The following is a 12,061-nucleotide window of genomic DNA, read 5'->3' on the forward strand; positions in this document are numbered from 1 at the left end:
TATTTATGTTTATAAGTAACACGTGTATATATATATATATATATATATATATATATATATATATGAAGAGTATAGCTAGCATTGTTGTTGTCAATGCCACAAAGTATCTAGCTAAAATGAAGAACTACAATTTTGACTAGCAATTTTACCTAGTATTGTTCATGAGTACTTGTTGATCATGCACAAGGTGGTTGTGACTTGTGAGTTGGTCAGGAACTCCTTGCATTGTCAAAAATAAAAAATAAAAATACTTGTGAGTTGTAATTGCTTTCAAGGTCGTCATAAAATATTTCGGTAGAAGATTAACATAAAACAAAACTTGCCACGAATGTAGCAAAATAAAATGATGAAAAAAAAATTCAAAGGTTTAGCCCCATCACCTAACCTGTGCTCTTCACCTGGGGTGTTTATACTAGTAATTAACTTATGCAGCATGATTTTTTTGGTTTTGTCTTTATTTACATTTTTTTTGCGTTTGTTAGTTTTACGGCAAACTTTTATGTGACATAAGTTTGTTTCGACGAGAAAAATCGAAAAAGTAAAAAATTATGACTTTTACACAATTTTTTTGGAAAATATCCAAATAAAAGCTCAAAAAGTCAGTTTTTGAACGTTTTCTTAGGTATTTTTCAAAATACTTGTGTAAAAGTTATAAATTTTTACTTTTCCGCTTTCTCTCGTTGAGACGAACCAAATATTACTTAAAAGTTTAACGTAAAACTAACAAACGCAAAAAAAAAAAAAAAAATTGAATACGTACAAAATCAAAAAATTATGGTGCATAATTTCATATCTAGAGTCATGTCAAAAAAAAGTTCATATCTAGCGTGAACAGGAACTTAAGCTAGCTTACGATAAAGCGCACAGAATAAAGTGTAATGGTCCAAAAGTAAAGATTCTTTTTTTTTGGTTAAAGTTATGTGAAACAACCATATTAGCTGCATCCCATTAACGTCTTTCCTATCCTAATTAAATATATATGTCCACCGGAAGGGACGAGCGAGGTCAGAAATCAGATAGCTAGCGAGCAAGAAAGAGAATGTCAACAATGAGTGATCATCAGAAGGTAACTGTTGTGCCAACAGAGAAAATCCCTTTTGATCAGTTACCTCTCCCGTTGAAAGTTGGTGGTCCTTTAGAGTTCACTAACTTGTCCATAGTGCAAACAGTTACCACCGTGTCAATAGTGACTGTTTCTTCGGAGTCGACTATAGCGTCAGCCGGTAGTGTTCCTCCGGAGGCAACGACCCTGCCACCAGAGGGTACTGTTCCTCCAAAGGTAATTACCGAGTCCATAGTGAGTGTTCCTTGGGAGGTATCTGCTGCATTCGCAAAGAGTGTCCCTTTAAACACTATCGAGTCAACTGAGAGTGCGCCTCCGGAAGTAGCTTCTGAGTCAATAGAGAGCGTTCTTCCGGAGGTAACTACCCTGCTACCAGAGGGTTCTGTTCCTCCAAAGGTAAGCACCACGTTTATAGAGAGTGATCCTCTGGAGGTATCTGCTGCATCCATAGAGAATGCCCCATTGAACAGTGGCGAGTCAATTGAGAGTGCGCAACTGGAGGTTACTTCTGAGTCAATAGAGAGCGTTCATCCGGAGCTAACTATCCTGCCACTAGTGGGTACTGTTCCCCCCAAGGTAACCACCGAGTCCACCGTGAGTGTTCCTTTGGAGGTACCTGCTACATCCGCAAAGAGTGCCCCTTTGAACACTGGCGAGTCAATTGAGAGTGTGCCTCTGGAGGTAACTTCTAAGTCAATAGAGAGCGTTCCCCTGGAGGTAACTACCCTGCCACCAGTGGGTACTGTTCCTTCAAAGGTAACTACCGGGTCCACAGTGGATGTTCCTCTGGAGTTATCTACTGTATCTACAGAGAGTGTCCCTTTGAACAATGTTGAGTCAATTGGGAGCGCAGCTCCGGAGTTTACTTCTGAGGTAACAGAGAACGTTCCTCCGAATGCAACAACCATGTCATTGACAAGTGTTCCTCGTGAGCCAATTGTTGAGTCAACCGGGATTGTCCATCCGGAGGTGACCTCCAAGTCAACAAAGAGCAATCCTACGATGTTAGTCGTCCCGTCAACAGAGAGTGCTCCTTCGGAGGTCACTACTAAGCCAACAGAGGGCGTCGTTCCTGATCCAGAGCTAATTACTAAGGCTCGGGATGATGCGGTCAACTTGAACCATGCTTTTGCGGGTAAGACCACTGATATATCCCTCTCTTTGCTTTGCTTTGCTTTTTTCATTTTCTTTGTTTTCTGTTGGTCTCTTTCTTCATTAATATGTTACACCCTGCATATATATAGGGCCTTGGACATTACAGCCCAATTATTTTCCAGTACCCAACTGCATACTCCCAAAAGAAATTGTTTTACTACGCCGCAGCATATATATAAGTGCAAGGGAAAAAGATAAATATTAGGACTAAAGGTGGCAATCTCAACCCATATTTTTCAACCCGTCCATATCTGTTCACTTTTAATCCAACTCAATCCGCCTATATTGTATAATGGGTTGATATGGGTTAACCCATATCAACCTATACTTACATGGATTTGGATGGGTTAAAAATGAATTCAATATGAGTTGAAATGCAAAAGACCCAGACAATAGAGCCTCCTACTTAATTCACGTGACCTGGCCATTTCCCCTAGACTTTTGCCTTTTCTCCCTTTAACAAAACGAAATCGAACAACTTCGGTCTTCGTCACCCGCTACTCTCTCTCTCTCTCTCCTTTTTTTTTTTTTTTTTTGTTTTTTTCCGTTAGTTTCAGGCCTGGTCCGTAGTAATAGCTCCGGGTGCGGACAAGGTCACGGGAGGTGGTGCCGGCATGTCCGGAACCCCGCACAACTCAAATAATTCTCCATAATTGTATTAGTTTTGATATTAATTTATTTAGAATAGTTGTTAATTCAAAATAGGTCTTTAAGATCGATTGGCCCCTGCAAATTCATCGGATGAAAAATATTTTTTCCTCATTTGTCGTTTTGCAACAAGTATTTTACATTTTTGATTCGCTCCAATGAGAAAAATAAAAAATTATAACTTTTGCCCAAATATTTTTGAAAACATCCAAGATAAAGCCCAAAAAACCGGTTGTTGGGATTTATCTTGAATATTACAAAAAATATTACGGTAAAAGTAAAAAAAAAATTTACTTTTTCGATTCTCTCATCGAGACGAACTAATAGGGATAAAAAGTTTATCGCAAAACAAACAAATAAAAAAAAAAATCACTTGACTTTTTAATCCAAACCTAAGCGGTGGCTTCGGCAAATGCAACGAAGACCGAAACTATACAATCGGTGCAATCATCACCTTCCAGACAATTCTCTGATCTGGCATTTGACTATTCGTCAAAGTTACGTTACTGTTTGGAAATGGAAAAAAAAGTAAAAACATGATTTTTTAAAGTTTTTTTAGCCTCTAATTGCTTCATTTTTATTCAAATTAAAAAAAAAAATTGAATTTTAATCATAAAATTTTACTTTTCTGAATCCCCTTGTTGAGACAAATCAGAGAGGGGGGAGGAGGGGGGGAAGGGAAAAAAAAAAAAAAAAAGGGGGTCGCATCGGTACGAGACAGGTTTGGGTTTGGTTTGACCCATATTTGACCCGACCCGTTTCAACCCGTTTACTTTTTGACCTGCCCATATTTGACCCACGACCCGTTTCAATCCGTCCATTTGCCACCTCTAATTAGGACTAAGGGCATAACTATGAGAGTATAGAAAGGGTGGGCTATAGCTTAGGTCAATTTTGTAAAAGACAAAAAAATTATATGTAAAGTTTAGCCCAAATAATTTTAGCTCAATCCATTCCACCTATCAACGCGTTGCAGACCAGGTAGGGCAGATTACATGCCATTGATTAGGACTCACTCCTCGAATTTCAACATAGGCTTCTGAAATAGATCAGGTCTGGCCCTGCATGCACGCATATATGTCTCTGGCCCTGCATGCACGCATATATGTATTAGTTTTGATATTAATTTATTTAGAATAGTTGTTAATTCAAAATAGTTCTTTAAGATCGATTGGCCCTTGCAAATTCATCGGATGAAAAATATTTTTTCCTCATTTGTCGTTTTGCAACAAGTATTTTACAATTTTTGATTCGCTCCAATCAGAAAAATAAAAAATTATGACTTTTACCCAAGTATTTTTTAAAACATCCAAGATAAAGCCAAAAAGCCGGTTGTTGGGATTTATCTTGAATATTACAAAAAATATTAGGGTAAAAGTAAAAAAAAAATTTACTTTTTCAATTCTCTCATCGAGACGAACTAATAGGGATAAAAAGTTTATCGCAAAACAAACAAATAAAAAAATTTAAATAGAGACCAAAAAAAAAATCACTTGACTTTTTAATCCAAACATAAGCGGTGGCTTCGGCAAATGCAACGAAGACCAAAACTATACAATCGGTGCAATCATCACCTTCCAGACTATTCTCTGATCTGGCATTTGACCATTCGTCAAAGTTACGTTACTGTTTGGAAATGGAAAAAAAAGTAAAAACATGATTTTTTAAAGTTTTTTTAGCCTCTAATTGCTTTATTTTTATTCAAATTCAAAAAAAAGAAAAGAGTTTTAATCATAAAATTTTACTTTTCTGAATCCTCTTATTGAGACAAATCAGAGAGGGGGGAGGAGGGGGGGAAGGGAAAAAAAAAAGAAGGGGTCGCATCGGTATGGGCCGGGTTTGGGTTTGGTTTGACCCATATTTGACCCGACCCGTTTCAACCAGTTTACTTTTTGACCCGCCCATATTTGACCCACGACCCGTTTCAATACGTCCATTTGCCACCTCTAATTAGGACTAAGGGCATAACTATGAGAGTATAGAAAGGGTGGGCTATAACTCAAGTCAATTTTGTAAAAGACAAAAAAATTATATGTAAAGTTTAGCCCAAATAATTTTAGCTCAACCCATTCCACCTATCAACGCGTTTTAGACCAAGTAGGGCAGATTACATGCCATTGATTAGGACTCACTCCTCGAATTTCGACATAGGCTTCTGAAATAGATCAGGTCTGGCCCTGCATGCACGCATATATGTCTCTTCTTATATGTGAGACATGATTGATATGATGCATATATGTTTGTAGATGACCTTTTAACTCTCAATTCTGTTCTGGCCTACCACTTCTTATTGGACTCAGGTGGCATATCTTTTGGGCTGTGGTTAGTTTAACATGAGCAGATGTTATTAGTGAGAGTATCAAAAAAAGAAAAAAAAAGTGTTTTTGTTCTTTGTGACGTACTATTGTTTTTTTTTCTTTTTCTAATTTCTATTATATATTTTCCCCTTTGTTTTAATTTACTTACTGAGCTACCCTTAATAATAGTTTTCGCTTTAATTCAACATTTTCTCATTTTGTTTCTTCTCCTATCCCCCGAGAAATATTGCAATGCTCCCTTTTCGAGCAACTCATATTTTGCTTAACTAATTTCCTAGAGGGGAATATTTGGTAAATAAGATATTTTTTCGTGTGTGGGAATCAGATGAATTTGATAGTTAGATGTATATAGTTCCATATGACACAAGCCTGACCCAGCGGTATTCTAGTGAACATAATCTACACATATATCAAAATTTTATGCTTTTGACAAATGTTGTTGACTTGTTATTCAGGATGGGGGTGCAACCATGCGACAATCTTGAATATTTTTGCTCATAGAAGCGCGAAACAGCGTACTCAAATAAGGCAAGAGTATAAAACTGAGTTTTCGGAAGACTTTGACCATCGCTTGTCTAAAGAGCTTATGTTTAGTCCTGATCTTAAGGTACAACGCTAGCGCATTGTTTCATCTCTTCACATTTCTGTGATAATATTTGTTATAAGGATATAAATAAAATCATGGTGTAAACTGTCTCGATAAAGTTTTCATTCCCCCAACTAGTGTTTTTTTTTATAGGCAAAAAATTTTTATTAAAAACTTGACAAAGGGTACATCAAGAAGAGACCAAATACAGACCACTGAGAAAGCGGTACTGCATAGGCCTGAGGGAAAACAAAATAGAAAAAAAGATTACATTCGATGGAAATTGAATGTTTTCCAACAGACAGACTAAAACATCAGTCTCATTAAAATGAAACTCAGCAGAAGGATCTTCCACAAGAATTTGGTAAAGCTCATCTCATCCCTCACATTTCCAACAGCACCATATGCCGCAGAAGCAATCCCATTATATCAAGAAATCCCAGCAAACTAGTTTACAACATAGTGTTGTTTATGATTTAGTCCTCTAACTCTATAAATTGCCTATTTTACTTAGATATGCCAGCAAATATGATACATACAAGAGTTGTGCTCGTTCGACATATGTAACAAAGAAAAAAGGTGTTCACATGGGTGTAATTGTCGTTCTCATGCATAGAATGATAGAACGGCTTGACTACATTCTACGCCCCAGTACTTTGAGCAGATTTCAAAGACATCTCCTCAATTCTACTTTTAAACAATTACACCTCTTGACTATATATGGACTAAAGCGCGACCGTTAGTTATTTTGTTATATTTGATGAAAAAGTAGATTTAATATTTACGACTTCAAAAATAGTCAAAAACTTTTCTTGTCCGATTTTAAATGCCATTATTTTTTTCCCTATTTGAAATGTTTATAAACAAAAAACTTAACAAATCAGTTAGTAAAGTGTGAATTTCCCTTACTTTTTAAGTGGAGAAATTTTGGGATTTCTCCGCATGTAAAATCTACATATCGTGGAACTAGGGATGGCAATAGTACCCTACCCGCCCCGAACCCGCCCCGCCCCGCCCCGATCGGGGCGGGTTTTCCACCCTATTTTCTAGTATCGGGTCGGGGTCGGGGTAAAAATTCCCAAACCCGCCCGGGTTCGGGGCGAAAGTGCCCCACCCCGCCCCGCCCCGAAATAACCCGCCTCCGCCCCCGCCCCGGCGTATATATATATATATATACTTATATACATGTTATTTCATTTTTTTTAGCATTAATCCAAAAAACAATGTCTCTTTACTATCAAGTAGCCTAGTTAAATTTAAAAAAGAAATAAAATTTGATATTTATTGGTGTTTAGTGGATTTTTAAAAAAGTTTTCTTCAAATATTTATAATAAATTCTACACATAAAGAAATGGAATGAAGTATCTAAAATATTGATTGCAATTAAAAGTTTAGATAAAACTGTGACACCAAAAGACACAAAAATAATTTCAAAATTTTTATTTTCTAGATAATTTTTATTATTATTAAGCATTTTTTTTTTATTTTTTCACTTATACTTTAATTTTTTTAATTTTTATGGGGCGGGGCGGGGCGGGTAAACCCGTTCCCCGATCGGGGCGGGAACGGGGGTAACCCAAAAAAACCCGGTCGGGGTCGGGGCGGGGCCGGGGTCGGGTGTTGATTTTCGGGTCGGGGTCGGGTAGGCAAAAACCCGCCCCGCCCCGCCCCGTTGCCATTCCTACGTGGAACCACTATCTGCCGAAAATTATTTAGAAAACTGTCATCAAGTGAAAGGAAAAATATCACACCTTAATTAAAGAGCAATTCATTCCATTTCAAGCTCAATTTCATTACAGATTTTTCATTTGTTTTTGTTATTTTCACAACAAAAGTGGCGGAAAACTATAAAACATTTGTTGTGTTTATGTAACTTATGTTGTAAACTAAAACTAAATTTTTACTTTCAGAGAGCACTCTTACTTTGGATGGATGATCCGGCAAGCCGTGACGCAAAAATAGTGAAACGTGCTTTAAGTAAAAACCTCATTAATGTTGCAATTGAAGTAATATGTTCTCGTACTCCATCCCAACTTGAAGAGCTGAAAAAGGTTTATCGTACAATGTTCACGACTTACCTTGATGAGGATATAGATCAATCTCATGCAAACGGCGACAATAAAAAGGTGCTCTCTATCTCTCTCATCCTCTAGCAAAGTCATGACTCGCACAACCCACCTTACACATGCCATATCTGCGATAAAATAGTTAAATATAACAGTAATTTTGTAGATATCCTCATTCATATAGTCATGTGTATAGCTACGTCCAATTATTCGTTCATCCCAAGTCAAAATATTCATTACATGTGACCTATAGCTTATAATTTCCAATTGAGCATCATTATAGAACTCTAACCTAGTTGGTATCTCCTGATCCTCCCCATATAGGAGGCCAGGGTTTGAGTCTGATCGTGGACATTTGGCATATTCAGGGCTATTTGAAAATCTGCTAACTCTCCTTGACGTATGGAATATTGGCCCCAAAAAAAAAAAACTATAAATCACATTCCATCGCCTGCCACGTGGCACAAACTTAACCTTTTGGTGTCAATATGCATATACATTCCTGATGAGCCGATAGGCCTGAGCTATTGGGCCAGGGCCGACACTCTGACCAGCCCAATCATCCTCGGCCCGTCCATCCATCCCTCCACACAAATTATCTGCATTCTAATGTCAAACTTAGATGGCAATATTATTTGACTTGTTTTTTGGATTGGTCAGCTATTACTCAACATGGGCAATAGGCTTTCTCACGTCTAGCAATCCTCTCTTACTTTATGCATGTACGTGTCGGTAACACAAGGATTCTAATTGGTTTTTTTTTTTTCTTTTTGGTAGTTGTTGGCCGCATATGCAGGTGCAATACGCTCAGAAAGCCCAGAAGTAGATGCAGTGATAGTAGATAAAGATGCCAAAGACCTCTTTAAAGTTGGGGAGTGGAGATTCGGAACTATTGAGGAGACTTTTATTCGCATATTCAGTGAAAGAAGCGGTGCTCATTTGGTTGCGATTAATTCTGCTTATCGCAAAATGTATGTGAATTCATTGAAAAAGGTACGTGCATGTCTTCAATTTTTAACCATACCTTCATTCAACGGTTCTCACATCATTTTTGGATGCATTTGTTATGCGGCCCAATGTATGCTATGGGCTAGTTTGTTCGTCAATGAGCTAAGTTGTCTAATGATTATTAAGTCAGCTTTTGTTATCCTTTAACATGCATGTATTAAATTGCAGGCTATAAAGAAGGAAACATCTTCGAAATTCAAGTGTGCGCTTTTGACAATTTTAAAATGTGCTGAGAATCCTGGAAAATACTATGCCAAGGTACTTTAAAGATATTATAAAATCGTACATATATACTACTTTCATAAGGTAATTTGTTTTTACTTATCTTTTGCACTTGTTCTCCTATTCGTTGATGAGAAATGCTTTATCGTTTGGTTGTTAATATTGTTATCAACGCTTCCTTTTATGGTCGTTATATTTTAAATTTAGATACATTTACATACTACCTCCGTCCTAAAATGTTGTGCATGTTTCCTTTTTTGAACGTATTAAAAAATTATCTATATCTTTTAATGTATAATCTTTTATATATTCAATATTGATCTTATTTGATAAATCTCAATTAATTCTTTTAAACAAAGATTTTGAAATCATAAAAAATATTATAGATTGTAAGATATAGATAATTTTTTGTGCTGTTCCAAAAAGAAAACAAACACAATAAATTGGGACGTAAGGAGTAATTATTAGAGCGTTTGACAGATCTTCCTAATCATGTGAGTGGTAAAATAAAACTCCGCAATACCTAATAATTAAACCTCTTGGTTGATATACTCCATGTGTGAACTATGTCTGGCAATGGGATTGTAATTGATTCGACCATGATAATTGATACGAATAGTTACTAAACGCTTTTTTTCGTCAACGTTATTGAACACTTTACTCTACCTAGAAACACCCTGCTTAGTGCTCAATTCTTGTTTTTAGTAAGTGAAAAGGATTGCATGGTTTAATCACATGAAGCCATGGTAAAATCCAACGCGTGAATTTATTATTGTTCCTCTTAAATTTATTTCTTCCAAAATTATCACAAGAAAATATCATTTCTCTTTGCATGATTTTTTTTCCACGCCAATTTCATGTCATGTTACAGAAAACTGTGTTTTCTAGTAAAGACAATAATAAACACCCCTATAACAGTTGAATCCGAATAGAAAATATTACGCTGCATACTCTTTTATATGAATCTATAGAAATTCATCGTGATTTTAATTAGTGAATGATGGAAGCATTGTGCATTTATAACACTTTTGCAGGCATTGCATAAGGCGATGGTCGGCCTTGGAACTGATGATGAAACACTCACTAGGATTATTGTGTCAAGGGCTGAAGTTGATATTGAGAAAATAAAGACAGAGTACCACAAAAAATATGGGAAATCATTGAGTGATGATGTTCGTTCAGATACTTCTGGACAATACAGAGCATTTCTTCTCTCGCTTTTAAACCCCAATGCCTAGGTAACGGGCCATGGATCACGTATCTCTAAATTCTTTATCCAAATGTCTCAATGCATTTACACCCGTTTGAACTAATGAGAATCTTAGGTATAAGAATTTTCACGAATTGAAATCATGCGGTTGAGATTAATGCATTGAGAAATTGAAAAATAAAGAGTTTTGATGATAAAGCCACCCGTCCCTAGATAAGGCATCCATTAGGTAAAGTGTGATATAAGGTGTGGATTTGGACTTCTCTCTCCCTCTCTCTCAGTTTTCTTTGTTCCTGTGTGATATAAGGTGTGGATTTGGACTGCTATGTCCCTCTCTCTCAGTTTTCTTTGTTCGTGTGTGTTTGCGTTTTAGGTTGTATGGTTGGTGATGTCAGATGTAATTCAGTGGCTACATTATAATTATATGTTGTTATTAATAAACTCATTTTGGTTGTATGAGAAAAATACTTTCATACAAGGATGACTTTTTAACTCTTGCTCTTATCTTTCTTTGACATAACTGGGCCATAGAATCATGAGTTGTGCAAAATTGAAACCAATGAGATAAATATCATTTGGTTTACACATAAATGAGAGGACAAATTGTTAGCAATTTTCTGTTCATAGACATATATAGATCATAAAATTAAACATTGTAAATTATCGAATAAGATTTGAGTTGTGTCGATATTACCCATTAAGTCATGATCGTTTAATAAATATTATCGGGGAATTGACAAGTTTCAATTAGCATGTGTTCGGGTCATGCCTCTTGTGAGATTATTGAGGAAAATATGAACTTTTTTTTTTTTTCTTGTTTCTCTAGAAACAAGTCAGTTTTTTTTTTTTTTTTATCGGCAAAGTACTTCAACACTTGATTACCAATAATCTTTGATTCGGAAACTGATCCAACGTTTCCTTTTACAGGCGACAGAGGAGTAATTTTGATAAACTCCACGAAGAGAATTATCTACGGTTCTGCGCAATCTCAGTCGTCTAAAAGTATTTTGGACGATCTGGATTGAAAACAATCTGTTAATGCTAATAGATTGTTTTCAAACCGAATTATCTAAAACGGTTTTGGACAGCCGAGATTGAGTGTCGTAAACCTTATTCGCGACCCTCAGTAAATTAAGATTTTCTCCTCCACGAATGATTTATGTGTCAGCGAACTCTTCATGTTATTTGGGAAACGAGTCAGTGTCAGTCCGATTCTTTTTTTCTTTTTTTATAAGTGGAATTTTGAGTTCGGATTAACACCTTTTATTGGTTTGGATTAGCAAACTTGTACTAATCTTAAAACACTATTTCATCTACTAGTCTGCTTGAATTAGCTCTTTTATTCCGTATGTATTTTACGACGATGCGGTTATGCTGATTAAATATCAGACATTACTTGTTTCTATAATTGATTAACTGAAGATTTATATTTCGGGGCATAAAGTATATTTTCTTTTCTTTTTTTCTCTTTTCTTTGGTTCTCTCTATGATTCAAGTTTTCCTTGTATCGAGTGGATCATCTCAATATACCAACCCAACTCCACTAACTACAAAACAGATCTCAACTAACTAAGACCAGCTGACGTGGACACCTCTTTATTAGTTGAACTAGATCAAGCTGTGATTTGCTATGTCCATCTCCTTTACAGCTATGTATTTTCTGAAAAAAAGTTGATGAATATTGTTCGGTAGCGTATTGACTAATAATTTTCTTTTTGCTAAGCTTTGCTTATTAGAGCAGTAAAAAGATCATCTGACAAAAAAGGTTAATTCAACAGCACCTCT

General features: G+C 36.2%; 1 protein-coding gene across 2 annotated transcripts; it reads left to right on the forward strand.

The window, feature by feature from the left end:
* Positions 1 to 890: 890 nt before the first annotated feature.
* On the forward strand, positions 891 to 10,741 carry LOC131335819 (uncharacterized). 2 transcript variants are annotated; one of them, XM_058371335.1, is made up of 6 exons: positions 891 to 2,198; positions 5,640 to 5,791; positions 7,681 to 7,896; positions 8,614 to 8,829; positions 9,013 to 9,102; positions 10,101 to 10,741. In XM_058371335.1, exons 1-6 carry the CDS (start codon positions 1,040 to 1,042, stop codon positions 10,302 to 10,304), a joined length of 2,037 nt encoding a protein of 678 aa, XP_058227318.1. In that variant the 5' UTR covers positions 891 to 1,039; the 3' UTR covers positions 10,305 to 10,741. The 2 variants fall into 2 exon arrangements, with proteins under 2 accessions (XP_058227318.1, XP_058227319.1); XM_058371336.1 differs by lacking the exon at positions 7,681 to 7,896 and having other exon boundaries at positions 925 to 2,198.
* The last annotated feature ends 1,320 nt before the right edge of the window (positions 10,742 to 12,061 follow it).

This window comes from Rhododendron vialii, chromosome 8a, assembly GCF_030253575.1.
Source record: "Rhododendron vialii isolate Sample 1 chromosome 8a, ASM3025357v1".
NCBI classification, from domain to species: Eukaryota; Viridiplantae; Streptophyta; class Magnoliopsida; order Ericales; family Ericaceae; genus Rhododendron; species Rhododendron vialii.

Bases quoted from the DNA above. Each gene is read 5' to 3' on its own strand.
- LOC131335819 (XM_058371335.1), top strand. From the start codon at position 1,040: ATGTCAACAATGAGTGATCATCAGAAGGTAACTGTTGTGCCAACAGAG. The intron at 7,897-8,613 runs GTGCTCTCTATC...TCTTTTTGGTAG, and splicing joins CAAACGGCGACAATAAAAAG to TTGTTGGCCGCATATGCAGG. The intron at 8,830-9,012 runs GTACGTGCATGT...ATTAAATTGCAG, and splicing joins ATGTGAATTCATTGAAAAAG to GCTATAAAGAAGGAAACATC.